The following is a 25,668-nucleotide window of genomic DNA, read 5'->3' as shown; positions in this document are numbered from 1 at the left end:
CCGTACACTAGACCTTTAAGTATGAATTATAGACCATGGTGTGATTCATACTAAGCCTGTCTGCTTACTTGCACGGGGATTTCGGACTTCGGGTAAGTCAAAGAGCGAGCCGCTTACCAAGATAGGCACCCATCTAACTGTGCATGTAAATTTGGGGTAGGTTACAAAATCAACGTGCCAGTAATGATATACTACGTATATGACGCATAGTTCTTGGTGTAGGTATACACATCATAACTTGAGTTGGAAGTCTCTAACGCCGTTGCTAGGGTGAACGGGCTACAGAGGAGAAGCAGGCGACTTAAAAGCTGGAGAACTTCCTAGTAATGACTCGACGGATTTGCCGCTTAACACGCTTAGGTACAAGTTGCGTCAATTTCATCAATTGTTTCCCAATAGGTGTATAACGCAGGGTACATACAAGAAATACTTAGAAAAAGAACAAGAGTTGTATATTAATCCTTACCTGAAGTACACTTATTCTAAGGTTTTCGACGTCAGCCCGATACAAAAGCAGAGATTCAGTAGGAGTGTTACTAACATATTAAACGTGTAATTCAGGTCTAATCACTATAGCCGCTAAATATTCAGGCAATATTAAGGGCATAATAAGGTTATAGCCAACTTATAATTATGGAGGTAGTGACTAACACTAAAACCCCGGAGGTGTACAATAAGTAGGTACCTAGTCTTTGTGACCTGGGAATATATCTCACGAGATTGCCAAGGCTAGTTGGTTACGCATATGCTACGGTTGGAATCGCCGTCGCGAAGTTGATAATAGGCGTGGCCAGGCTTTGCAGCGTAATAGGGTAGGCACTGCGCCTTGCGTGCGTCGCACGAGCAAACACGGCAAAGGAGCTCGGCGCTCCGAATTTGCTAGTATCCTGCGACGGAAGACTCTGCGGGGCGGACGTGCGTGCGGTAGAAAACGTGGTAGGACTCGGGAAGGATGAGCTAGATTTGTCCGAGTCTTTCGTAGGAATCGTACCCCCAGAATGCCTCGTGGCACTGGGTGTAGCTGTAGCCGTACTGTTGCCGCCGACAGACTTCAGACAAGTGCTCGTCGAGGCCGCGAACAACGTCGTCGAAGCTGTGGGATTGAAATCGCCGAGGTCGATGCCTGCTATATCTGCGCCAATGTCGACGAATACGCCCGCGTTGATGTTTACCTCTGCGGACACGGGGACCGCGCATGTCTTGGATGGGAAGGATGCTGATTCTTTGAGGATCAGTTCGGGGATTGAGATGGATGCGCCGGCGAGCGCCTTTGCTTCAAAGACTTTGATATCTGGGAGCATTACACCGGCTTCGACCTTTAGTTGTAGAGCTGCTGTTACGCTAGCTGGTAGGTTGACTGTGATAGGTAGCAGAGAGGCTGAGGCGCCGTTACTTCAAGAGATATGGTTAGGACCTGTTGCTACTGTTTTGACATGGTTACTGTCGGGGAAATGATATTTAGATACTTACAATTTGGCAACGTTTGGTTTTGAGTCGTCAAATAGAATGATAAACGATGCGCCATCGGGAATGGTAACCTTGAAACCCCCTTCCGTTTCGACCTCGCCGTCAACTTTGAGGACGAGGTCTACAGAGAATACAACTCCGATTTGAAATCCCGGGCCCTACATAACACATTTCGAGGTTGGTATTCTGAGTTTTATCTTGAGAAATCAAGCTTCGGCATTCAAACCAAGGGTTACTGAGTATAACTTACAGAAACTCCAATCGGACTCTCTGATGTGAGTAGCGGGACAGAAAAGTCTCCTGATGCCGCCGCCGTGAGGTCTAGGTCAATAGTTGCACCAACCCCATTGAACGTAAGCCCTAGCATAGAGTCATCGAAGACATCCCCGGGTTGTGTGATATCGATGTCGCTGATGTCTGGTAGCATAGCAGAGGCTACAACCTCCCCGGTTGTACTGCATTCGACGCATTTCACTGACAACTGGGCGCCTTGGAATTTCCTAGATTGTGAATTATTTTTGTTAATATATAGGTTATTTCTAGGTGTTGAAAGGTGATATAAACCCAGTCTCTGGGCACAACATACCCACTCGACAAGACTTGATTTGCAACATTAAAATTCAAAGGGAACCTTGCATCATGTGTGCTTCGCTTGAGAACATCCGAATGAATTGTATCGAAAATATCAATGAGCTGTCTATCGCGATTTAGTGGTGCATCGGGCAAGTCATAAAGTGCGCTTGTTCCCCGAGACATAAGAAAGAGCGTGAGGAATCCTGCCTGAACACGCATGGCTACACCCGTAGTATCTCGAACTTTGAAGGGAGTGAATGAAAGTGGGTATCTTCAGAATGAAAGAAAGTTACAGCTCGATATCAAGGCCGTTGCTCGACCATCAGCGCGAAAGCGTGTGTTCGGCATCGTATTATAACAATTGAACAGACATCCCACGTCGATCTAATAATACCTTCACGCAGATTGTCCCCCTGGAACCTGCAGTTTTGTGAGAGCCTATATGGCTTCATTTTCTTCCATAGTTGGGCAGTCAGAAGGATTTGGCTGTGCCTCCTCCTCTGTCATGTCTCAAGAGCCGGATCCTTTCGGCGAGCGAGCGAACGCCTGGAGGGGAGATAAAATATCATACTACCTATCTAGGTAGGTAGTTTACCTAGGTAAGTATGCCACGAGACTGACACTTGAAACACAGGCTTCTCGCGGAGATGTTTGATGATCGTGGAGTTACATTATCCCCAGCCCTGTCTTCAGCTACCTTTGTTTTAGATTGTTTCCAGGCGGGTCACTCTACGTGGACATATGCGCATATATATATTCTCGCCTACCTACCTTAGTAGTCAAACATCACAATTCCTCTCGTTAAGCAGTGGTCCAACGAGAGGCAAGTAGAAGATTGCTGCGGCACCTTCAAATTAAGTGGTGAGATGAGACAAGGCGGCTTTCGCCGGAGATCGAGGAGCTGAAGCAAGCTACTTGAATACAAGCATTACAAGGCTCCTACCTTTTTGTTTCGTTTTCCGTTGCATTTTCAGCTCCAAATTATGAGTTCTAGAAAGCAAGGCGTGCCCTGTAGTGCATCGTCGGTCCAGGTGCATATATGTAACCAACATATGTGCCCCTGGTCCTCAGCATCCTTTCCAGCCAGCTCTTATACCCCGTGATTGGTGAGCATGTCATGGCAACCGCATTGTACACTAATATTGGACCTAACAACCTTTGGTTCTATGTTAAGCATTCTCTTGTTGGTATCTGACGTTCTGACGTTGGGTCTGTTTACAAGAGCAATTTATTTGCGTTATTTACAAGCTCATAATCCAAATCTATTGTATCGTCAATTGCACGATGGCCGTGGTCTCTCTATCTATATTCCCATACCGCTACTCCTAGAAGATACCTTCTCCCTGTTCCGCTTTGGTACACTAGCATTTGATTGCCAATGATATTACAAATGAGAAGTGACATACTCGTGGTATAATACAAGTTCAAAATATAACTATTCATGAGAGGCGTTGGTCGTTAATTCTCCTGTTTTTTTGCCTCCACCTGTGTTGGAGACTTGGCATGGTTTTGTTTCGCTTGCTGGGCATGGTCAGCCTCCGCATCTGCAGCCTCGCCCACTACTTCTTTGTCAAGACCCTGCTCCAAAGCAGCGAGCTGACGATCTTCTTTTTCATCGATGTCCTCCACGTCCTTGGGTGTGGCAAATCCTGTGTCTTGACTTTCCTGCTCTTGGTTGTTTTCTTCTTCAATGAGTTCCTGTTGCTCTTTGAGAACATCAAGACGTTGTTTGTTGGTGGCAGCACCTTCTGCGTTGTGTACCTCGAGCTCTATCTCGTGGTACAGCTCTTCAGGAATTGAGGAGAGCACACCAGTCAATGCTTCAATTTGGCTGTGGAAACCACCGCGCTCGGACTGCTGGCCGTACATATAAGCATTGCTCAAAACTAGGAGCGTAGAAGGTACTTTATGTTTTAGCCGCAAATCGAGCCAGGACTGAAGATCCTCTCGCAGTCTGCTTGGGGAAACTGTGTGTGTTTTGATACCACGGCTGGCACACGCTGTCTGGAGCTCCGAAACGTTGAGACTATCGACACCTTCAAAGCTGATCGCCTTGTCATCTCGCTTGATTTGACGCATCCGGTGGCGAACTTGATATCTGAGCATGGTGTCTGTGCCAAAAGTGTTGAGATTTAGATAACGGCACATAGATACGAGCTGTGGTCGTGAAAGATTGTCAAGTGTGAGGTCATCTTTGAAAGCCTGACAGACCTTGATGACATCATCTGTACTAGGGGTCTCCCCAGTTGCTCGCAATTTACGGAAGAATGTAGCGAATTCCTCCTTTTGCGTTGTAGCAGGAGACAGCGGCAATCCAGTCTCCTTCATGGTTTCGCGTAAGAAAGAGCTGACCTCCTTACGGGTAGCTCTGAGAGTCGCAGCTTTCTTGTCCTTGGATTGCTGACCTTCATACGTACTCGGAAGTAAATTAGGGAACAGTTTGAGAGCAACAGGCAGAAGAGCCTCAGCGAAAGGGACGATGATGAAAACGGAGAAAGGAACAAGACGACCAAGGTCTTGAACTGTCCGCCGGAGTTGACGGTTCTCTCGGCGAGTCAACTCGTAACCGGCTGCCATCTTCAGCGCTAGCCGGCTGCTGATTTTGATCTCTGTAGCTAGCAGCTTTGTGCCATCCCAGTAATGCTGGATCTCGTGCTTTATCCGTTGGCCCAGAGTGAGCTTCTTTTCCTGCTTTCCTTCCTTCTTTTCGACATCTTGCTCTTTCTTGGCAGCTAGTTCGGTCAAGGACCTAGGCTCAGCGGAGGATTCACTTATGGAGGGTTGGTTAGGCTCTGTGGCGGTAGCAGCGGCCTTCTCAGAGACTGCTGGTTTCTGGTCTCGTGTTTCCTTGGTTGCCGCTGGTGATGCTGATTTAGGGAGTGGCTTCTTGGCCTCCTCTGCGTTGAATCCTGGAGGAGGACCACCATGCCCGCCGACTGAATGTCGCTCGGTTGCTATGCTTCGAAGCGGAATCAGGAGAGCGCGGGTAGGCACGTCGAGAGGCAACTGTCGGGATTGACGTCCGAGGTAGGAAGCGGGAAGACCGAGCCCAGGCCGTGTCGCAATCCGGCCTGCAAAGGGGTTTACTATCACGGCCCGTTGGGCAGCTCTGGCGGAAGCGCTCATCCTAGGAGAGGCGCTGAATGATAATTGGTTCAATTGTTACACAAGGAGAATACAAGAAAGATCGGACAGTAAGTAAGAGTAGAGTAGTAGCAAGAATGAAGAAGTGAGTGAGTGAGTGGGTGAGTGATTGAATGAATAAAGGATTGAATGCAGGCTGTTGCGGAGAGAATGGGGTGGAGACAGTACCTGACTGGTTGCAAGTGGTCTGTCTATGTAGTCTACTACATACATGTATATATGTACCAAAGTAGGTACCTATATGTACTCTGTATATAGGTAGGTAGGTAAGTACTCAGATACCTACAAGCATTCGGTACAGACTCGGAATGCTTGGTGTTCTATCTTCAGACTATCTTCCTGCGCACCTTTGGAACGCCCGATAATTCCGACCAGGCTAGATCATCATTTAATCTAAGTACAAAGTACTTGCAGACATTCACGTCACGTGATCTCAATGGGGCAATCTGCGACAAAAAGTAAAGTGTCACAGCTGCAGCTGCGACCTCCCAGCTGGTCGACAGCTGTGTGTTTACCTACCTGAGTAATTCTACTAATAGGTACCTACGAAGTACTAAGTGGTCTAATTGACTACCTATAGGCTATGGATGGATAAAGGAAGGATGACATGGGTGTTGGCGCCGATGGCTAGATTACTACCTCACGCTTATCTTATCGCCTATCTAATCAGTAGTCAATTCCACCTGTACACTTACCTTACATTTACAACGATGAGAGAGTATCGGTAGATTTATCACAAAATGTACAAAACCACGACCAATTAACCATTGCGGAAGCATTTCAGTAATACCTTGTCTCTGATGCATGTTGTGGGTATCTATATCCAAAATAATCGGCTAAACTATGTATGTCGAATCGACAAGCCACATCCCAATGCCTACTATCCTGTCAAATAGTAACCAGTGATGATAAAGGGTCATGTCAAACCTTCCCAGAAAAAAAAAAAACCAGAAAAAAGTTAAAATATCCAAAAATAACGAGGAGCACAGCCACTGACATGGAGCCTCGCTTGTTATTGACGTGGCCGCGTGACATTGGGACCCGTTCCTATACCGGTCAATGTTCTCACAGCCCAGTGTAGCCAGCTTTCCTTCTCTAGTTGTGCCTTCAGTTCATCGGCTCTCTGTTCAACCTCAGCAACTTGAATCTCGAACTGTGCAGTGCTATCTTCAACCTCTTGTACTCTTGACCGCAGCGCTGTGATTTCGTATTCTAGCTTAGCTGCCTCCCCTTCAATTCGACCGAGCGCCTCGGTAAGATGCTCCTTGTGCTCGGAGAGAATGCCTTGATAGTTGTGATGTGCTCGTTGATAACTGGCAGACGATTCGTGGTACATGATGTGCAACTCTTCCACTTGACGGGCGAATAGCTCGCTAGTCGTTTGAGCAGACCGAACCTTGCGCTTGACCCAAGGCTCAACCTCGGTTTCGATTTGTGCAATGTTCATATACATGGCCTGTGCGACCTCGAGAAGGCGTGCTTGATATTCTGACGTCGTACTGCTATCCAAAGCTTCCGCATCGGAAAAATCTATCACTTCGTCCCATTTGAGGACAGCTTCTTCGGCATGGCCAAATGATAACCTTCGAGCCCAGCGGCGATCGGCCGACGACGAACCTAGGTACGGTCGAGTGCCGGCGATGCTGTGCCGACGGTGTAAATTCATTAATGACAGAGATGCAGCTGAACGCAACACTGCTATTTGAGAAGCGTCTTCTGTTCCAACCTCGCTCATGCGCTCGCCTGCAACGGATCCAGCCACGGACGGCTCTGCTGTAACGGGATTGTCCTGGGCTTGAAGTTGTGACACTTGCTTTTTATCATGAGAAGATAGTTTTTGAATCGCATCGTTGATTCGAGTCGGCAGCCGCGCTTCATTACTTGATGTCTCACCTTGCCCTAATATACCCGCTGAAGGTAGTGAGGTAGAGGGTTCCTTCTCCTTCCTCATCGCATTTGTATATTCTTCAGGCTTATTCTTCCAAGTGAAGGCTCTGCCAAGTTGTGCCGAACTAGGGAGCTGTGCTGGGCTACTTACAAGGCCGGTTGATGTACCCGATAGAAAAGAATGTTGGGAATCGTTGAAGGCGAAGTTGGAAGATTCATCCCTTGACGGTCGACTTACGTGACTTCGCAGCCCACTGCCGCTCGTCATGGCATCCTTGATACGACCGAGACCCGATCGAGCATCGCGGGCAACACTTTTGAACATCCCTCGTCGCATTACATCTTTTTCTATCGGGCTATCGGTTACACTGGCCACCGGGTCGGGAACAGGTGTCGAGTTTATCGCTGGAGAATCCTCCCTTCGACGCTGGTCGGGGTCGTCTTCGAAAGATGCTCTGGTTTCCTCTTTGCCAAGTAGAATCATGTCAGGTCCTGATTTTTCGTGGTCAAAAGCTGGTGTACGCTTGGGTTTCCCGTGCCAAAGCCATTTCGCGCGCTCCCCAGTAACTAAACCAATGAAACGATCAAGGTCAATTGTTTCAATATCACCAATACCGCCCTTATCACGGCTCCCGACCATTCCCAAGACTATTTCGCCTCGTTTGCCACCTATGTCGGTGACTGTCGATTTGACCGCTTTCTGTACACCCCACCCTTCTCCAGCTGCCGCCTTAGCAGTAAGAGTATGTAGTTTGTGCATAGTTTGCCGATCAAGCCGACGTGTTCTCTCGAGTTTGTGATACTTTTGAAATTGGGATATGCCTCTTTCCGTCGAGTCTATTTCGAATACGTCCTTGGGAACTGACACACCCGCATAACTCAATCTATTCCTGGCACCTCCTAACAAGCCAAGCAATGCGGCTACGGTGGTAGGCCCAAGTATGCCGTCCGTAGGTTCTACGTTAAAATATTCAACTCCAAACTCGGTCCACCAATCACCAACGGAAGTTTCCGTCACATCACAAAGCAAGCCGTCGATGTAAACTTGGTCAAGCTTGCCGAACAGGTAGAGGGCTACTTGACAGAACTTAACCAGCTCAATGGCAGCCTCTTCTGTTGAAATCTTGTTGCTTGTCTTGTAGAGTTGCTGGAACTTTGCCTTGGCTGCAGGTATAGGCTCTGATAATGCTATAGCAGACCGTCCCGAGCAGCCTAGTCTTTTAAGATTCTCGTTGACAATAAAAGTACGTCGCTGATTCTTGATATTTCCGCCGGGAACAGATATGACAGTTAGAGCGGAGGGGAAGCTGCTAAGATTTGTCACCATCAATTCCCCCAATTCCGTCTCCCTAGGTCGCGCATGGTACTGATGGATGGCCTTGAAGTATACGCGGAGGCGGGTTGACCATGCCGTCTCGTCTGCGGGAACTGAAAGAACACCAACTACAACTCCATGGCTCATATCTCCTGTGTACGTGACAATGACGACGGTCGGAGATTGTCGGGAGCAAGCCCATTGTTCAACTAGGTATAATTCATATCCTTTTAGCTCGGCTTTCCGCTCGACAACCCTGACGCACTTGTCCTCCTCCAAGTACCTGTCAACGTAGTTATCAGTAATACATTTATCGACCATGTGGCACTATGGCATACCTAAATGCGACGGGATCCGGAATCACTACATGACGTCGCTGAGGAACAGGTGCAACCGGCCGTTCTGAAGTGAGCGTTTGTTTCGAATCGGCGGGAGTAGTTGGAGCACCGGCTTGAGCTACATGACGACTATTGTAGGATAAAGCCCTGGAGATCGTGGCGTCCTCATCTCGATGGTGCCTGGACTCGTCATTATATGAAATAACTTTCCTCGACGACATGGCTCACTCCATGTACGACAGCCAGATCGACCGGTGGAATGGTTCATGATGTACTGAGCATAGCGGCAATCGAGGTGGCGCAGTGTACAATCAAGGCGGCGGTCTGACTAGCGGAGTAAAAAGAGAAGCGAATTGGTGGAAGCCGTGGAATTCGAGCTGTACAGATAGCTTTAGAAGTAGATCAGAGCTGAATCGTGTTCGTTGTTAACGAGTTGAAGAGGCTGGGCAAGTACCTGCTCAGTACCTAAGCATGTGAAGGTTGATTCAGCCAGGCAGTCCGGTACAAGCAAGGGTATTGCTGGGCTAGGACAGGCTAGGGACTCGTATCCACCTTGCTAATGCGTCATTGTCACACCGTAGGTACGTACTTCGTACTGTTTTACAGTACATGTACGGTACCTATTACCTGCTGAATTGGGGTAGGTACCGTGCCATAGCCTATCCGTCCGTCAGGTGCCACTATCACAGCGTCCATTCTAGCCAGCCAAGCTTGGTGTTGATGGCTTGCCCAACTCACTCCTTCTTCAAACCCCCACCAAGATTTCTTCAGAGCACAAAGCCTATTCTATCTCTGTGCGATCCTCTTTTATCGCCTACTTATCAAGTCGCGGCAGGAAGCAAAGGCCGCAGAGCGGCTGCAGAATACCCAATAAGGAATTGACTTTGCTGGTCGAGCATCTCCGGAGACGGCATGTAAACCAAGCCAATCCGCGGGGCTTCAAACCACGACCTGCAAGGCACGTCCGAACGTTATCGAAGAATAAAGTTATTTGACAGCTCCTCGCCATATTGTTGCCCTGGCCACCGGCAGGCGCCCGAAAATACCACTCCTCGTGCTGAGCTTCGTTCAATTGAAGCCAGCAAACCATGTCGTTATTCGAGCTTCAGAAGGAGTTGAAGAAATTCAACCAGGCGAGTAAACTTACGGGGGCCGTGAAGGATGTCGATCAGTTGATCGAGGTTCTCGTAAGCGCAAGGGAAGAAGTTGCTTCAGGTATGAAAGTGCTCGTCCTGTTTAACGTTCCAGTACATGTCCATTGACACGGCTATCTAGCAAACGACCCACATACTACGAGTTTGACTCTCACAAAGCTGCAAAATCCCGTCAGCGCACAACTGGACGCCATAAACGTCGACCTCGGCAGAGTACACAAGAGCCAGAATGCATTCCACAAAGCCCTCAGCAGAGCCTTGAAGGAGACCAAGGGGACACTGCCAACGGATCATGATCCAATGGCCTCACAGACAGCCCTGATCAATCGCGCTATTGCTATGCATCTGCTGCGCGAGGGCCAGTTTGGTGTGGCTTCTACGTTCATAAGAGAAGCACACCCACAAAGCGAAACGTCCGAATCTTTGAAGCAGGCTCAGCGTCCACCTTCGATAACGATATCACGGCCTGACACGCCCCCGGATGCGATGATAACAGACGCGGACATACCTTCAGATCTGACAGCCTTTCAGTCCCAAGCTCTCCAAGAGAAATTTGCTGGGATGTATTCAATCTTAACCTCGCTCCGGCAGCGAGACCTATACCCCGCTATAGCGTGGGCGAGAGAAAACTCAACCGAACTTGAAGCACGAGGGTCTAACCTGGAGTTTGAGCTATGCAAACTGCAATTTATCTGGTTATTCAAGGGGCCTCTCGTGAACGGCTTACCTGCGACAGAGGATAACGGTGTTTCGGGCGCCTTGAAGTACGCACAAGAGAACTTCGGACGCTTCCAACAAAGGCACCTGCGAGAAATTCAGCGACTTACCTGCGCCGTGGTGTACGTGTCCAACCTGGCAGACTCTCCTTACCGCACCATCTTTGACATCTCGCTCGCATTCGACGAGGTAGCCTCGTCCTTCACGCGTGAGTTCTGCTCGTTGCTCGGCCTGTCAGCTGAATCGCCTCTCTACGTGGCTGCGACAGCCGGTGCTCTCGCCCTCCCGAACCTCGTCAAATGGACAGGTATCAACAAGGCCAAGAACACAGAGTGGACCACACAGAACGAACTTGCCTTCGAGACCCCCCTCCCGAAGAGCATGCTCTACCATTCCATCTTTGTTTGCCCCGTGAGCAGGGGCCAGACAACGGACGCGAACCCCCCGATCATCCTGCCATGCGGCCACGTTCTTGCTCGTGAAAGTCTACAAAAGCTGGCGAAGGGCATCAGATACAAGTGCCCATATTGTCCCAGCGAGGGCGTCGTCAAAGACGCCAAAGAAATTATTCTCTAGGCTATACGCTGGAACATTTATTTAACATCATCCTATAATGCGGGATAAACCTCAGGTCTGGTTCAATAACGGGATATCGGGATAGTGGGTACATAAGACATTCTATTGCTTATATGTGTAGGAAGGGCGTTAAAGGGGTATGGATCATCATTTGCAAAGCGAGGGGCTCTACGGAACTGGGTATTGCGGCTGGAAACACGGGCTTGATTCCCTTATCATTCTATGAACTTAAAAACGTCAAGGTAGTTTACAAGGCCGAGCCATTCTAGGTATTATACACAAAATTTGCACCTTGTAAAGTTCCAGTCCTCAGGACAGCTCGTCTGTCTGATTCCGGAAAGCGTGTGAAGCAACTACCGAGATTTTTCTTCAATAACGAAGAGGCACGAAACTCACGAATGCTATATGCAAAACAGTGGTATCTTGAACTTGCTAGCTATATGATTAAAAGGGCGAAGAGCCACTGCAATATCAAAGATGCGAAACCCAAATCTATCGTGGCCTCTGCTAGTTCCTTTCAATCACTCGAGCTTGGCCCTACAAGTCTCGACTCAATTTCCTCTTGTATTTTCTTTCCGTGTTCTGAACAGTATCCAGTTTGAGCCCGTATCAGGGGCTGCCAGAGTTATATGCTCAAAAAAGAAACAGAGAGCCACCCCTATCCGGCAGAAAGAGGTAGGTGGCGACTCAACATCAAGCAACCGCCAAAACGCCTGGAAGAGATGGTTATAATTTTCTTGCAACGGGGGATGACTCAATTCCCGTTATGGTATAGCCTGCTATGGCTGGATATCTGAATAAAATGAATTTGCTAAGAGAATCGTTTCAAATCGTGTCGCTTTTGTACATCTAAATTTGATCAAGGCCAGCCTGAAACGAGATGACTCAATCAATAGTCATCCGGCTGGGCAACTGCGACTGCTTGACGTCGTGCATCGAGTAACTAACTTGATCCTTGTCCATTTCTTGTCGTGGCGACTTGAGAAGGTGTTGCTTGAGGCCGTGGCCGAAATTGAACAAGCAAACTAATGCATTGATGATTGTCAAGATGATAAGGATAATGGTAAGAACTGCAAATGCAGTCAAGGACTTTCGAACCGGCATATAGTACTGCGCCTGAGAAGGAGTGTAGATGCGCGCAAGCTTGTAGATGAAGTAAGTCAAGCCTCCAAGATAGAGAATTCCAACAATCCACATGCCGACTTTCCACTCACGACGCGTGGACCATGCTGCACAGAGAAGGATTGCGATGGTAACAGGTATGGCAGCAGCAGTCAAGCCAAATTCGACCTCCGACCTACCACCAACTACCACAAGGAATTGGATTGTGAAGCCGACGAAAAAGAAGAAATCGAACTTCAGGAGAGCGATGTAAATCTGTCAGATACGTTAGCCCAGGTAAGGTGCATAGCAAAAGGTGGCGTGTATCATGTACCTGGTAATGCAAGAATCGCTTCTTCATCCTGTAGTCAGCTCCTATTTGCTTCAGGATATCCCAGGCAAACTCCTGATACAGTTTCCAAGCAATAAAGCCTAAAACAAGTGTAAGAAGTCCTATGATTGCCGGGATAGCAATCAGCTCAGCTCGAGTCTCAGTCCAGACGTCCAAGTTCCAGAAAACATTCTTTGTCATAAGAATGACGATGGCCTCGTGGATCTGGTCGATTTGAAGTGCGCCGTAAACGAGCAAAGCAAGGTTCGCAATGCACACTCCGATAATTTGAATGGTATTCTTCGCAATAAGAGCATCCCAAACGAGAACAACGTCGTACACGAAGCCGAAAATGAAGAGACCAAGGAAAGTAGGAATTGTCTTCAGCTGAGACTGCACGTCGGGGTCGTTCTTGAACACTGGAGCTTCGGTATCCATCAACCCATCTGTAAATTGGGCGAAGGTATATCTAGATGAACAAATGTCAGCTCCTCTACTATCCCGAAAGAATCTCCCTCCGGTCCGAATTCTGCTTACGCTTCAAAGACAATGCAGATGATGGCTTGTAAAATAATGGTCAGGAAGAACCATCGCGACCATCTCCTCTTGAAAATCTCAATGGTGCCCTTTCTGAACACCGTAAGCCGACTGACGGTAGCAGGCGCCATCGGAGGGTTGGCGCTATTGAGATACTGGGGTTGTGACGGAGAGGTCTGGTATTGAGGGTACTGTGCGTATGGCTGCTGATCGTACTCGGGCTGAGGAGGATACTGGTCGACGGAATATGGTGGGTAGGAGGATTGTGAGGAAGAGATCTGGTGGAATCCGGCGTTGTCTCCAGCCGGAAAAGGCCGGTTGTGCTGATTGAAATCCAGATTGGCTACAAAAGCGTGACTCCTCGGATGTGAGGAGCCGGCCTTTCAATCAAACTGTTACAACAATGAAAGGGTGTTTGTCGGATCTGAGACTCGAGCAATGCGTACAGATGCAAAAACTGGCGTATCTAGGCGTCGCGTCGGCTAGACAAGATGGGAGAACGGGATTCGATGGGAAAACGCGGCAATAACGAATGAAGGATGGAGGAGAATGAAGTGAAACAAGGAAACGAGTGGCTAGAAGTGATTGCTGATGATGACTTGGCGAAAGACCGAGCGGTGGTGGTGGTGAGATGCCGAACGAGGGAGTTGCTACGAAGCAAGGTGCAACTTGGGCTGGGCCGCTGGGGGGGATTGGCTGAACAACGACGCTGGGGGGCTGGGTGGGCCTCACAGGGCCGACACTAACTGTAGGTTGGCACCTAGGTAGCCTTAGGCAAAGTAAGTAGTGTACTATGTACACTAAGTTGTAGGGCCTACAGTGGCATCCAGTGGCAGGGTCAGGCACTGGTGGGGGACGTGCTATGAAAAGACTAAGCCCCGTCGACCTAGCAGTGTTGGGCTAGCTGAAACAGGCTGATGGGTTTGAGCAGCGCCGGGGGGATGAAGCAGGGGCTGTTTGTGGGTTGCAGAACTGAGGTTTGAGCTTGCTTGCTTGCTTACTTATGTGTTCAACGGGACGTGGAGGAGAGATGGAGGGGAGAGGCGGACTACGATGTTGTGAAGTTTGAAGGAGAGGATAAAGGAGCGGGAGGGAGAATGATGATGAGGAGGAGGAGGAGGAAAGTGGCAAGGTTTGTCGATCAGTCGGATGGATATCCTCTTCTTCTGCTTCTTCTTCTTCTTGGTGTTCACCAAGAGCTGCGCCCAGGTGCCGAGTACCTACTGTGTCCCTGCTCATCTCACAGCCTCTCACAAACAGAAATTGCTGGTAAATTTGAACGCTGTTTCAAAGTAGATAGGTACAGGTATATCGGGTTAGTCTAGGCATGCCACAAGGCACGTTGGGGTGGCTTAGAGGAAATATATGGGCTCTACTATCTACCTACCTACCTAGCTATGTACAACATACACATACCTACTGTTTAGCGAGAGACGGGAAAGGCAAATGAATGACACCTCCAACCCTCTTCTCTCTCTCTTCTCGTATTGCCTGTTACCTCACCTACTTAATAGGTATTATTGTAAGGGGTGCAAACGGAAGCAAGGGCATATAAGAATTATTCCAGGGTTGGCATGTGCGTAAGGCCCACCCCCCACTAACTGACTCTGCGCCTAGCCAATAGCATCGCTGTCGTTATAGCGATGCGATCTACTATGTACTACCGTATGTATGTACTTACATAGTAGGTACAGTGCCGTCGCGTGGCTAGCGACAGATGTCTGGTGTGTCTAAAGTTGTAGTAAGTTCCCTGCCATCAAGTTCAAGTCGAGCTGCTCGCTACATAAACAACATTGGCCGCAATGGAAATTGACGACGATGAGATCCTCAGAGGCCTTGCCGCAGGCCGCTCTATGGAGTAGTAAGCCTCGATCCATTTCCCCTCGTGCTCCCCATTGGCTCTCATTGGACATGATACACATAGTACTAACCACTCCCTCCCATCTTTGACAGCTCCTCATGGCCTGCCTTGCTACCGCGTGTGACGGCGCGTATTGAAAAGGTCTGGACATGTCTTTCGCAAACCCGCTACAGCTCATTTTCAACGAAACTCTGACCGTCGGAGACAGATCGCCCGTGAGGCGTTTCCCATACCCAAGCTCCCGCCGCCTCCACCTCCACCGCAGCCCTTTTCCTCGGCCGCAACCATTCCGTCATCTGTCCCACGAGGCCCCGATTCAGACTTGTCGGAAAACTTCTTGGCACCATTGTCATCATCGTCGCCCGCAGATCGCCGCCATTCGAGCCCACTATCGGATACGAATAAAGAGAATAACAATCCCGTTGTGCCGCAGGCGGCCCCGTCTGCTCCCTCCGCCCCAGCCGCCCCTGCTCCTCTCCCACCTGGCGTTCTACCACCACAGCTCGACCGCATGCTCTCTGAAATTACATCATACCTTAAATCGACATTTCCTACATATCCACCGCACACCATACAGCGGATCTCAGAGCTTGTTGTAAACCCAAAACAACACTATCGCTCGGTAATCACCTATCTCCACGCCCTCGATCGCGTAGTTCGTGTCACATCAGGACTCAACGTCTACCCCTTGCCCTCCACACATGCCGAGATACCGACGAACCTAGCAAATGGCGTTCTAGAGGCCCCCGCCCGCCCATCACCATGGGCCTCTCCGGGAAGTGATGAAGCGCTAGGAGGGGCTCTTCTAACCCCAATCCCGTGGATTCCGCACAATCAACGATCAGTCACGGGCTCATCTATGCAAGCGGCGCAATTATCACACACCCAACAGCCACAGCCCACAAGTTCGGCGCAAGAAGTACCAGCAGAATTTGAAGGAGAGGTACGGACTGAGAGCACCGAGACGATCGATGGCCCCAACGGCGTGGGGAGCATTGAGACAGTCTCGGTATCAGTCAATGGAATTCCTTCCATGGGAGCTCGAGGTGTCAGCGTAACGCAAGGTGAGTTATTGCGACAAGAACAAGAAGCAGGTGTCGTACCTGTCAGCCAGCTCGTACCTAGCCATCACATTCACCCTGGGTCCAATGCAAGTGCCGCCGCACAACAGCAACAGCAGATTCAAGCACGCATTCAGCAGCAACGATCATTAGCCCAATCCCAAAATCAAGCACGCGTCCCATCTACGGAACCCTCTGACTCACCGAGCCCAGCATCTAATACCGTGTCAACACCGTCCACCACAACTCTCGACGGAGAGTGTGTGGCTGCCACTGCTGACAACATACCAGTCGCGATAGGATCCGTTCATAGCAACAACGCTGAGGACGAGGAGAAACCGCATGCATCCGGCCCTGAGGAGATTGGCGCCGATGACCTAGGTCCACAGTCCACAACATCGTCAACCCTCCCTGCCTCGACCTCCACAACCGGTAGTAGGATGCAGGGAATTGATATTCAAGCTGCCGTGGGTCGTAAACCTCTCGACACTTTAACCCCGGCGAATAGTGAAGACAACGCTAAAAATGACGAGAGCGAAGAGATGGAGGTTGACGAGGATAAACGGGAGCCGCGAGCCTCGACGCCTAAGCGTAGCGCAGAAGAAGGCCTTGGAGGTTCCGCAAGCAAAAAGCTCAAGGAAGAAAATCCTGATTCGGCCGTTACTGATGAGGACCCGAAGCCCAATGAGGCCGGATCAACGAGTGAAGAGGTTAGCAACGAGGATGCCATGGATAAAGACTAGGGTGTTCGTTTCCATCTTTTGGCTGGACGGGCGATAGCTCTCCGTAATGTCAAGTTGATGGGGACACAATGATATGGGGTTACGATAAGGCGTCATTCATAGAGCAAGGGGATTGTCTCTACACTGGGAAATTCAAATTGGCCTTGTATGGAGCCTCGGCGAAACCGGCATGGACGGGTGATAAATGAGTAAATGGGATATAATTTGAGGAAGTACTAGTTTTCATGTTTGCAAAACGACAAGACTCGTCCTAGCGGAGATAGGATGGGCAATGATACCAAGTTTCCAAGAAACATCTTCGATTTGATATCTAACTACGACTACCTACTCATATTTACTGATTATATGGCTATGAGAGATTGTGATATTGTGACTGGAGGGGATGCTCTACCGGGGACATCAGCTAGACTCGTGATCTGCAAGGTATATGTGTCCAGGCAATCAGCTGAGTAGAAGTTCAGATTTGTTAAAGCCGTCTGCTAGTAGAGCTCAAGTTTCAGCAGCGGGATAGTCAAGCCGTTGCTACCTAAGTACCTACACAACGTGATTACCCTCAACACTTGCATCAAAGGAATGTTGATCCTTGGTCTCTCGAAACCAGTAAGTCTACCATGTTCGAGATAATACTGCAGGTTACAACGTACCAATATAATACAACTTTCTATACCAGTATTGCCAGATCTCTATCTCGATTCTATGTGTGTACTTCAATATCAGACTCAAGCATACTCCGCCTCTACCCGACAGACGGCACTGATTGCACAGCTTGTATCCACACCTCGAAAGTTCATATGCATTCGACGGCATCACATAACCTGCCCAATCGACCGCGCAAAAGAAGAAGAAGGAGAAGAAGGAGAAGAAGGAGAAGAAGGAGAAGAAGAGGAATTGTCATATACCTATTCCACGTTTAGCGCGCAAGCACATAGGCACATTATTCCAACAATTACCAAGACAGATAAATAGATGCATACCTATCCAAAGCCGCCCACGACCAGACTGAACAGCAGTCTCGATACAGACTTTGACTAGACGTAGCTAGAGACAACGAGAGCGTTAGAATTCCGGGAAGAAGGATCGCGGGATCCGGGAGGAGTGTGTATGTACACGACGTTAGGATTTGGGATACTGCCGAATTTAGACGACTTGAAGCAAATCCGACCCTAAGGCATGTAAACGCCACATATCTATGATGAGCAAAGAGGATAGTCGATATTTAGAACTACTTGAGACACGACTCCGAGTCGTACAAATAATTCCCTGTATAGTTCGCTCTGTGCTGCAATTGAAACGCAATATATCAATTCGCGTAATTAAGTTGCCTAGGATAACCCCCGTATGTATTTACTGTTATAGAAATTACATAGACAGCAACTATCACGTTGAAGTTCAAGTCATAGCTAATATATGAGCACGTCACGAGAGCATATGATGGCAACTCTCTATATCCGTAGGGTGTATAGGCTACAATGGGCAGCTGGCCCCAGAGATCCAGATCCCAAGCCCATTAACATACAATTGCTATCTGGATAATCCTTCCTCGAGGCTCAAGGCAAAGTAATTTGCAAGGCAACGATCGTCAAAGATAGGGGGGAAAGCCTCTGATAGAAAACGCCTCGCTATATCCCTCCTAAAACCCAGGCTAAATCAGATCTAGATCGTCCTGATCAATTACACCCACACCCTGAACCTACGATCGATGAATAAGCGACGCTTAAACAATGGTGGCAATGCTTTCTCGCTCGATGCGACTATTTTGCTTCTCGTCACGGCTGACACGCCAAAAATCATCGCAGAATTCCGAGCAACGCATATGTCGGAGGAAATCTTCGTCGTGTGTGATGACAATGAGCTGGAAATTTCTCTGCACACGACGGGCCTTGATGATAGAATGCAGCGATTCGGCCAGTGACTTGATGTTGTCACGATCCAGATTAGTCGTGGGCTCGTCGAGGGCAATGAGCCCACACCCAATACCAAATGACTCGGCGAGTGCTAGACGTATAATAATAGAGGCAAGCACTTTCTGACCAGCCGAGCACCGTCCTCGCATGTCCATCTCCGTATCCTGTTTCACCATGCAGACACGGTAGTTGTATGAACTTCGCCCATTCGTGGCCTCGCTATCTGACCGAATCAAGATCGTGTCGATGTCTGTCCCTTGATAGGTGCTCTGCCACAACTCGCCAGCAATCCGGTTTACTTCCTCCATTTTCATGGCGTGATACTGCATAATGGCATTATTCAGTGCCGTGCTGTATCGACCGAGGTCCTCAATGGCCGCCTTGGTAGTCTCAACCTTGATATGTGTCTCGCGGTACGTTTGAGCAGCGTTCTCGTACTCAAGGTCCCACTCCCGCAACAACTTTACCAGTTCCTCGTCCTTAGATTTCATAGCTCCCATGACGGCACCTCGTTCAGCATTTTTCATATGACTCACGGAGTCGAACCGTTCAGCCTCCGCTTTGAGTCGCTCGTAATCTTCTTCGGCTCTTCGAGATTCCAACTCCACAACTTTGCCCTGGAGTGTGTCGACGTCACGTGCTGCTTTGCGATGGGTCAAATTCTCTTTAATATTATTCTTCTTCTTGTCGCTACTCGCCATATCTTCCTTCATCTTGTTGGCCCGCGCAACCAAAGCAACCATGTCTTCATCGGTACGCTTGATGGTTCTCTCAAGTGCTTGAATTGCTTGTTCGTTGAGGTTGAGGTTTGATGGGCCACCACGTCTCAGGTAATCCTGGATATCAATGTCGATCATCTTCAGCTCACTCACAGAACCCGCAAGGCCATCCCGCTCGCCAGCGACTTTCTTCTCCTTGTTACGGCCTCTTTGTAATATGTCATCTCTGATGGCTCGTGCTTTCGAGATTTCAGGCTCCACAGATTCCAAGTCTTTGTCGGCGTCCTGGATAATTTCTCTCTGCTTCGCGATATCAGTTTTCTGCCCCTGAATCTGGGTTTGATACCCTGTCTTCCTTTCAAGCTGTCGAACAGCATCGCTCAGCTTGTTTCGTAACTCGCTTCGCTCTAATTCTAACATATTCACTGTATCTCGCAAACGCTGCTTCTCATTTGACAACTTGGTTATCTTGTTCTTTACGACCTTTAATTTCTCTCCGCATTCGGTCTGTAGTTCGGTGATCTCCTGGGTGGTTCTAATAGTACCACTAGATTGCTGCTGGGACGTGATTCGGTCGACTTGGGCCTCGGCTTCCATGATGTCCTTGTGGGTATGCGAAATGTTAAGGACGGTCTTGCTCATTGATTCAAAATCCTGGCGCTCTTCTTGCTTCGCCCGAACAGTGTCATCCATGCCCTCCAAGATGCGAAGAGTGCTAGCTTCCTTGTTCAGAACATCTTGCAGTTCCTTTTCGGATTCCTTTTTTTCCGCGAGCAGGCGTATGTATGTCTCGCTCTGAGGCCGGGCGGCTCGAAGTTGACTCAACAGCTGCTCAGATTCTTTCAACTCGACCTCCAGCTCAGTCTTCCCAAATTGCTCAAGTACGGATCGAATCTTGGCGGCCAACCTCGATTTATCGTTCGCATTAGCAAAGGGACGCTCGCAAAGCTCGCATTTGTTCTTTTCATTCATAGTTTTTCTGCAGCTGGCATAATACTTGCTCATCTCCGTAGACAGCGATAAATCGTTTTTTAGTGTTACGATATCGCTTTCGAGACGCTCAATCTCCGTTGGAAGGGCGTCAACACCCAAGTCTGCGTCTGGGTCGACATTCTTAAGTGCCCCAACCACAATGTTCTTGCATCTTGTGGATTCTGTATCACGTTTTCTATTCCGCTCCTTGATGCTTGTCAAGTTTGTCTGTACGGTTTTGAGCTGCTGCAATGTATCATCACGTTTCCGGGAGGCTTCGTCAAGAGCCTGGTTCTTGACTTGTAAGCCTTTGTGAAACTCTTTCTCAACTGTTGCAGGGTCCCAGGCTCCACCAAGTAGCGAGGTCAGCTTTTCGTTCCAGGTGCTCTGTAGTGTGACGAGCCTTCGATTCTTCTCCATCAATTCCTCTTTACGAACCTCTAGCTGCGCTCGATCAGAGAGAAGCCTCGTAGATTCTACAAGCTCACGGCCAAGTCTACTACTTTCACCTTCGAGTTGCTGTAGGTGTAGTTCTTCCTGCTGCAACTTGCGGTCAAAGTCTGCGTTCTGTAAATCTTGAGATGCCTGCTGGAAGCGCGACTCTAGGTCTTTGGATTCAGATTCAAGTATGGCTTTGGCCCCTTCGTCAATCTCCACTGCGTTAAGATCCCTCTGGAGGGCTGCAATGCTCTTCTCACAAGCTGTGATCCTTTGTTTCGCGAACACACGATCCTGGGTATGTCGCGATTTCTGGCCCTCCAGCTCGGTTATGGCAGCCGTCTGGTTATCCGTTTCGCTCGCGTTCTGGGCCTGCAGACGATCTAGTTCTTGTTTCTTCTCTACTAAGAGCCTTTGTATGCGGTCATAAAACGATTGCACTTTTTGGTCATCTAAGTCACCGTCAAACCCGCGGATACTGTGGAGTTGTGCTGCTTGTTGTACAAGGTGAATCCGCGACTTAAGCTGACGTTCGTACTTTGCCTTGTCGGACTCATGTCTACCTCGCTCAGCTAGCTTCTCAGAATGTTGCTGGCGGTATTCATCAAGGCTATCCTTGTACTCCTTGTACTGGGATATGTTCTCCTCGATGTCTTGCTCATATCGTGCGACATGCTCTTCGTACTTGGAAAGTGCATCTTGTAGCCAGCTGTCCGACTCACTTAGCTCTTGGTCCATTCTGCCCCTGGACTCCTCGAGAGAGATTGTACGAAGGCGAAGCTCCTCTTTCTTCATTTGCAACTCATTATGGATGCCGAGGTAACTGTTGGCCGATTCACGGCGCTCTTTAGCCTTCTTTGCAGCCTCTTCTACCTGAACGTGGAGACCTTCTGCCTCCGTTCTAAGAGCTTCGATCTCCGCCTCTAACTCCCTACATCGCACCTCACATTTCTCGGCCTTATCTTTATTCTGTTTATCGCCGATTTCTTTCGTCTTGAGCCTCGCCAATGTCTCGCCCTGTTTCTTCCGAAGCACCTTGAGGTTCTCGATAGCTTTTGTGTATTTCATTGCCTCGAATATCTCGTCGAATCGCTTCTTCAAGGCAGCGGGCTCACTCATCGGCCATAGAGATTCTTCCTGGTGGCAGAAGATGACAGCATCGAGAATCGCGGGCGAAACTCCAAGCGTGTCGGAAATAAGCTTATTCAAATTTGCTTCTTTAGATGAGACAGAGCTCTTCTCCCCGTCACAGTTGCTGGCCAGGGTGGCGTCGAGAGTCTTTTGGGTTCTCGCGGTCTTCTTCATCGTGAGCTGTAGGCTCCGAGTGACGACATAGCTAGTGTTGGGCGGGACATCGTATCGGAGCTTAACCTGGGCGGAAACCTCGCGCTCGCCCGCAAGCTTTGGGTCGTGAATGAAGGCTCCGCCCTTGCTGTTCGGGGGTAATTCGCCGGTGGTTGCATATTTCAGACACTCGATAATGGTTGTCTTGCCGGAACCGTTATAGCCAACGATAAGGGTGAGTGGAGTGAAGAAGGCGATATTCTGGCGGTCAACGTGTCCAAAGGACCGGATGCCGATAATGGACAGCTTGTCGATTTTGGACATGGTGGCGGATGTGGCGGGCGTGGAGGAATGAGTTGAGATGAGGGTACCTAGGCTCCAAGATCAAGTCACACTCCGGCCCCATAGTCTGGGCACCAAGGGAATGTCAGGAGCGCCCCTTGGGGCGGTGGAGATTGTTATTGCGCCGTTGACGAGATGGGAGGAGACGGAAGGGGATTCTGGTCAAGTCAATAAGATGTATGCGACTCTTGTCATATGTCCAGCCCAAGGTGCGTGAAGGCTTGTGTCTCGCGTAGATAGATAGAAGACGCGTGTGGTGATGTAACTATTTGGTGGCACCACCGAAAGACGCGGCGGAGAGTACAGTGGTTTCCAGGCAGCGTTGCACAGGCATGGATACAGTGCACTGTTGAAACTTGACAGGGCCCCCTACCTACCTACCTAGGTACCTGCTTACCTACTTACAGTACCTACATACTTGGGTAGGCCAAGCCAAGCTGCAAATGGTCACTGGACGGGCCCTGGAATCAGTTGCTCTTTGTAGGTACTCTACGGGTAGCAACTGTGCCTCTATTTACTACTACAGGTATGTAATTGCATGGGCGGTACCTTATTGAAGATACATACATGTACCTACATAGCAGAGTGGGTCCAACAAGAAACGTCCGCTTTCGCAACCAACCCCTGAAAACGCAGAAAACGCTATTTTCGCAATTATCACCAACTTTCTAACCTACGTATAGCCCTTCAGATATAGCTATTTCGTTAGAAAACTAGATTATATATAAATTTAATAGGTAATTAACTTATTACCTGAATTAATTATATTATATTACCTTTATAGTATACTTTTTATATTATTGTTTAAGTATCCCTGATTTAGCTTATCCTACCCCTTAATAATTAACTCCCTTAGCCCTTTAACGTTAGTGTAGCTATATATTTTTAATGCTAAATTCATTTGTTTAATGGTAGATTTAATAAAATTAACGTTTAAACTATTATAAAGCGTATAAAGAGCTTTATAGCTATTTTCTTTTAATTATTTTAACGTTTATTTTAATTAATATATTATAACCTTATTTATTTATAAAATAAAGTCTTTACCTTTAAACCTAACTTTAGCTTTATTTAAAATTAACTATAAGTATTATATAAATTTAATAAAGTTAATAAAATTTATAGTATTTTTTAATAACGTTATATAAAAGATTAAGGTAAATTTAAAATTATAGTTAATAGCGCTAATAGCGTTAATTAATGTACCTCCTTTATTTTAATAATAAGTTTTTTCTTTTAAACGGTATTTCTTTACTTCTATTAACTTTAAAGTAGTTTTATTTAGCTTAATAATCCATTAAGCTTCTTTTTATATAACTTTATATATAACTTTACCCTAAAGGCTTTTATAGAAGTTAAAGTAAAGTTTATTAAATAAAATAACCTTTTAACGCTACTCTTTATTTTGAAATAACCTTAGGTTTATTTTACGCTTTATATATTTAATTTATATATCCTTTATAATTATTAAAAATATAGGTTTATTATATTTAAAACGTATATAATAATTAATAAGGTTTAAATAGTAATATATAGTTTTTACCTTTTTTAAAATAGTTATATTAATTATAAAAGTTAAGGCTAGCTAACTTAAACTATAAGCCTTATATGGCTTCTTTTTAAAAAGGTATTTAACTAATTCAGCATTTATTTCATTAAAAATACGCTTTTTCCCACGCTTCTTATAATAATAAGGGTTATTATAGGTTATATACGAATTAGGGTTGGTATAGGCTTATATAGCTTCATTTTTTTCGTTTAATTCGAAGGTTTCCGAATTGCGGCTATATAGAATACGCCTACCAATACGTTCTTCAATTCCAAAATAGTCGAAAATAGCTTATTTCAAATATTTTGGGCCTGTTAACCCCTTATCTTTATAATATTTAACAACACCTTTCAATTTTACTCTTCGAGGGGTATTATACTTTGGAGCACCCATTTTCTACAGCAAAAAAAATCGTAAAATTATAAAAATTATATATTCATATTTAGAAGCCTCTATTCTATATGCCTACAAAGTCCTATTTAATTATCTGGAACGGTAAATTAAAGGTAAGCAATAGAAGTAAAAAGGGTAGTTATGGAAATGAAGGCTTTCAGAAGTTGGTTGCGGAACCGGACATTTCTTGTTGGACCCACTCTGTACATAGGTACTCGAGGATAAGTATTTATGTACTGAGCAGAGGGTACCCTGCATAAGGGCATGCAGCTGACCCCACTTGCCTATTCCCCTAGTCTAGATACCTAAGTACGTAAGGAACATACAGTAGTACCAAGTATACGATTAGGATATATTACACATTGTTGGCAGAGCATGTACGGCCTTCAAAATAGTAAATATACTCTGACTGGTAGAGCAGAGTAGAGGTAGTAGATGCCTGTAGTGTTAGATGGGTGTCTAGGGATTGTTCTTGATGTTTCTGAACAGGCCGGGAATACTTGCGTAGGTTGCTAGAAATAGCTCATCAGAAGTTGAGAAGATATTCCCAAGGATTAGGTAAGTGCCTACCATAGTAGGTAGGTAAGTAACCAGAACACACTGGTCAACTTGGCATTGCAAGAGGCTGTGTTAGTACCAGAATTACGACACCCATGGCCACCTTGCTTGACAGTATCTGTAAGTCATCTATCACAAAATCCTGTCATAATCAACTTGTACGCATAGGTTGTTGTGAAGTTCTAGGCTTCTACGTAGTACATAGCTATTGTATTTATCTAATTCTCACAGTAATCACTCACTTAGAAACTCATTGTCTAAGTACTTAAGTAATTGAGGATGATAAAACGGGGACTAGCAGGGCTTGCCACCCAGAACGACCTACCCAGTCTAGCCTCTTTTTAACCACACTACAGAACTCGAGGCCTTGTTGGTCTCCAAGTGGAAACGGAGCATTTGTTCCTCCCCTGCTCTGCCAGCTTGGTTATCACCTTGCTCTACAGCCCCATTGCCGCCGCCACCGCCGCCGCCGCATTATGCTGAACGTAGTTGCTGAATGAATGAATTACTACCATGTATATGGATAGGATGATTGATCATATGTGAAAGATGACAAGAAGCTTTGGACGAGTTGACAATTAATAAGCGTGGAACCGAGCACGTCGATCTCTTGAGTTGAGGTTTAAAAGGGACCCAGCAGGAACCCAGAAACTACGTAACAGTCAACTCCATCCCAGATCCATCCCTTCCCAGCTATGACATAA

At 47.4% G+C, this 25,668-nt stretch overlaps 9 protein-coding genes across 9 annotated transcripts; 3 read left to right on the top strand and 6 right to left on the bottom strand.

Moving 5' to 3' along the window:
* Window positions 1-76: 76 nt before the first annotated feature.
* On the bottom strand, window positions 77-2,723 carry F5B22DRAFT_621842 (uncharacterized protein). Its single transcript, XM_047975916.1, has 6 exons — window positions 2,054-2,723; window positions 1,718-1,967; window positions 1,471-1,625; window positions 542-1,392; window positions 163-482; window positions 77-94 (listed from the first exon to the last, which is right to left on the bottom strand). Exons 1-4 carry the CDS (start codon window positions 2,257-2,259, stop codon window positions 738-740), a joined length of 1,266 nt encoding a protein of 421 aa, XP_047827150.1. The 5' UTR covers window positions 2,260-2,723; the 3' UTR covers window positions 77-94; window positions 163-482; window positions 542-737.
* A 275-nt stretch (window positions 2,724-2,998) lies between these two features.
* Window positions 2,999-3,460, top strand: F5B22DRAFT_427966 (uncharacterized protein). Its single transcript, XM_047971729.1, has one exon. The coding sequence runs from the start codon at window positions 3,153-3,155 to the stop codon at window positions 3,420-3,422; it is 270 nt and encodes an 89-aa protein (XP_047827149.1). The 5' UTR covers window positions 2,999-3,152; the 3' UTR covers window positions 3,423-3,460.
* On the bottom strand, window positions 3,203-5,637 carry F5B22DRAFT_621840 (mitochondrial distribution and morphology protein 38). Its single transcript, XM_047975915.1, has one exon. It carries the CDS (start codon window positions 5,164-5,166, stop codon window positions 3,499-3,501), a length of 1,668 nt encoding a protein of 555 aa, XP_047827148.1. The 5' UTR covers window positions 5,167-5,637; the 3' UTR covers window positions 3,203-3,498.
* Window positions 5,638-5,842: 205 nt separating this feature from the next.
* F5B22DRAFT_621838 (uncharacterized protein) lies at window positions 5,843-9,204 on the bottom strand. The gene is made up of 3 exons (XM_047975914.1): window positions 8,727-9,204; window positions 6,099-8,671; window positions 5,843-6,029 (listed from the first exon to the last, which is right to left on the bottom strand). The coding sequence occupies exons 1-2, from the start codon at window positions 8,943-8,945 to the stop codon at window positions 6,197-6,199; spliced, it is 2,694 nt and encodes an 897-aa protein (XP_047827147.1). The 5' UTR covers window positions 8,946-9,204; the 3' UTR covers window positions 5,843-6,029; window positions 6,099-6,196.
* A 505-nt stretch (window positions 9,205-9,709) lies between these two features.
* F5B22DRAFT_427829 (CTLH/CRA C-terminal to lish motif domain-containing protein) lies at window positions 9,710-11,370 on the top strand. Its single transcript, XM_047971726.1, has 2 exons — window positions 9,710-9,939; window positions 10,000-11,370. Exons 1-2 carry the CDS (start codon window positions 9,813-9,815, stop codon window positions 11,169-11,171), a joined length of 1,299 nt encoding a protein of 432 aa, XP_047827146.1. The 5' UTR covers window positions 9,710-9,812; the 3' UTR covers window positions 11,172-11,370.
* A 642-nt stretch (window positions 11,371-12,012) lies between these two features.
* On the bottom strand, window positions 12,013-13,448 carry F5B22DRAFT_427788 (uncharacterized protein). Its single transcript, XM_047971725.1, has 3 exons — window positions 13,141-13,448; window positions 12,607-13,072; window positions 12,013-12,548 (listed from the first exon to the last, which is right to left on the bottom strand). The coding sequence occupies exons 1-3, from the start codon at window positions 13,269-13,271 to the stop codon at window positions 12,057-12,059; spliced, it is 1,089 nt and encodes a 362-aa protein (XP_047827145.1). The 5' UTR covers window positions 13,272-13,448; the 3' UTR covers window positions 12,013-12,056.
* Window positions 13,400-14,624, bottom strand: F5B22DRAFT_427922 (uncharacterized protein). The gene is made up of 3 exons (XM_047971728.1): window positions 14,142-14,624; window positions 13,587-14,000; window positions 13,400-13,532 (listed from the first exon to the last, which is right to left on the bottom strand). Exons 1-3 carry the CDS (start codon window positions 14,377-14,379, stop codon window positions 13,528-13,530), a joined length of 657 nt encoding a protein of 218 aa, XP_047827144.1. The 5' UTR covers window positions 14,380-14,624; the 3' UTR covers window positions 13,400-13,527.
* Window positions 14,625-14,858: 234 nt separating this feature from the next.
* F5B22DRAFT_621827 (uncharacterized protein) lies at window positions 14,859-17,345 on the top strand. The gene is made up of 3 exons (XM_047975913.1): window positions 14,859-15,001; window positions 15,094-15,142; window positions 15,210-17,345. The coding sequence occupies exons 1-3, from the start codon at window positions 14,943-14,945 to the stop codon at window positions 16,803-16,805; spliced, it is 1,704 nt and encodes a 567-aa protein (XP_047827143.1). The 5' UTR covers window positions 14,859-14,942; the 3' UTR covers window positions 16,806-17,345.
* A 1,022-nt stretch (window positions 17,346-18,367) lies between these two features.
* On the bottom strand, window positions 18,368-22,653 carry F5B22DRAFT_427847 (AAA domain-containing protein). The gene has a single exon (XM_047971727.1). It carries the CDS (start codon window positions 22,444-22,446, stop codon window positions 18,520-18,522), a length of 3,927 nt encoding a protein of 1,308 aa, XP_047827142.1. The 5' UTR covers window positions 22,447-22,653; the 3' UTR covers window positions 18,368-18,519.
* Between the last annotated feature and the right edge of the window lie 3,015 nt (window positions 22,654-25,668).

This window comes from Xylaria bambusicola (assembly GCF_022495145.1).
Source record: "Xylaria bambusicola strain CBS 139988 unplaced genomic scaffold F5B22scaffold_51, whole genome shotgun sequence".
NCBI classification, from domain to species: Eukaryota; Fungi; Ascomycota; class Sordariomycetes; order Xylariales; family Xylariaceae; genus Xylaria; species Xylaria bambusicola.
This window is presented reverse-complemented; position numbering and strand designations above follow the sequence as displayed.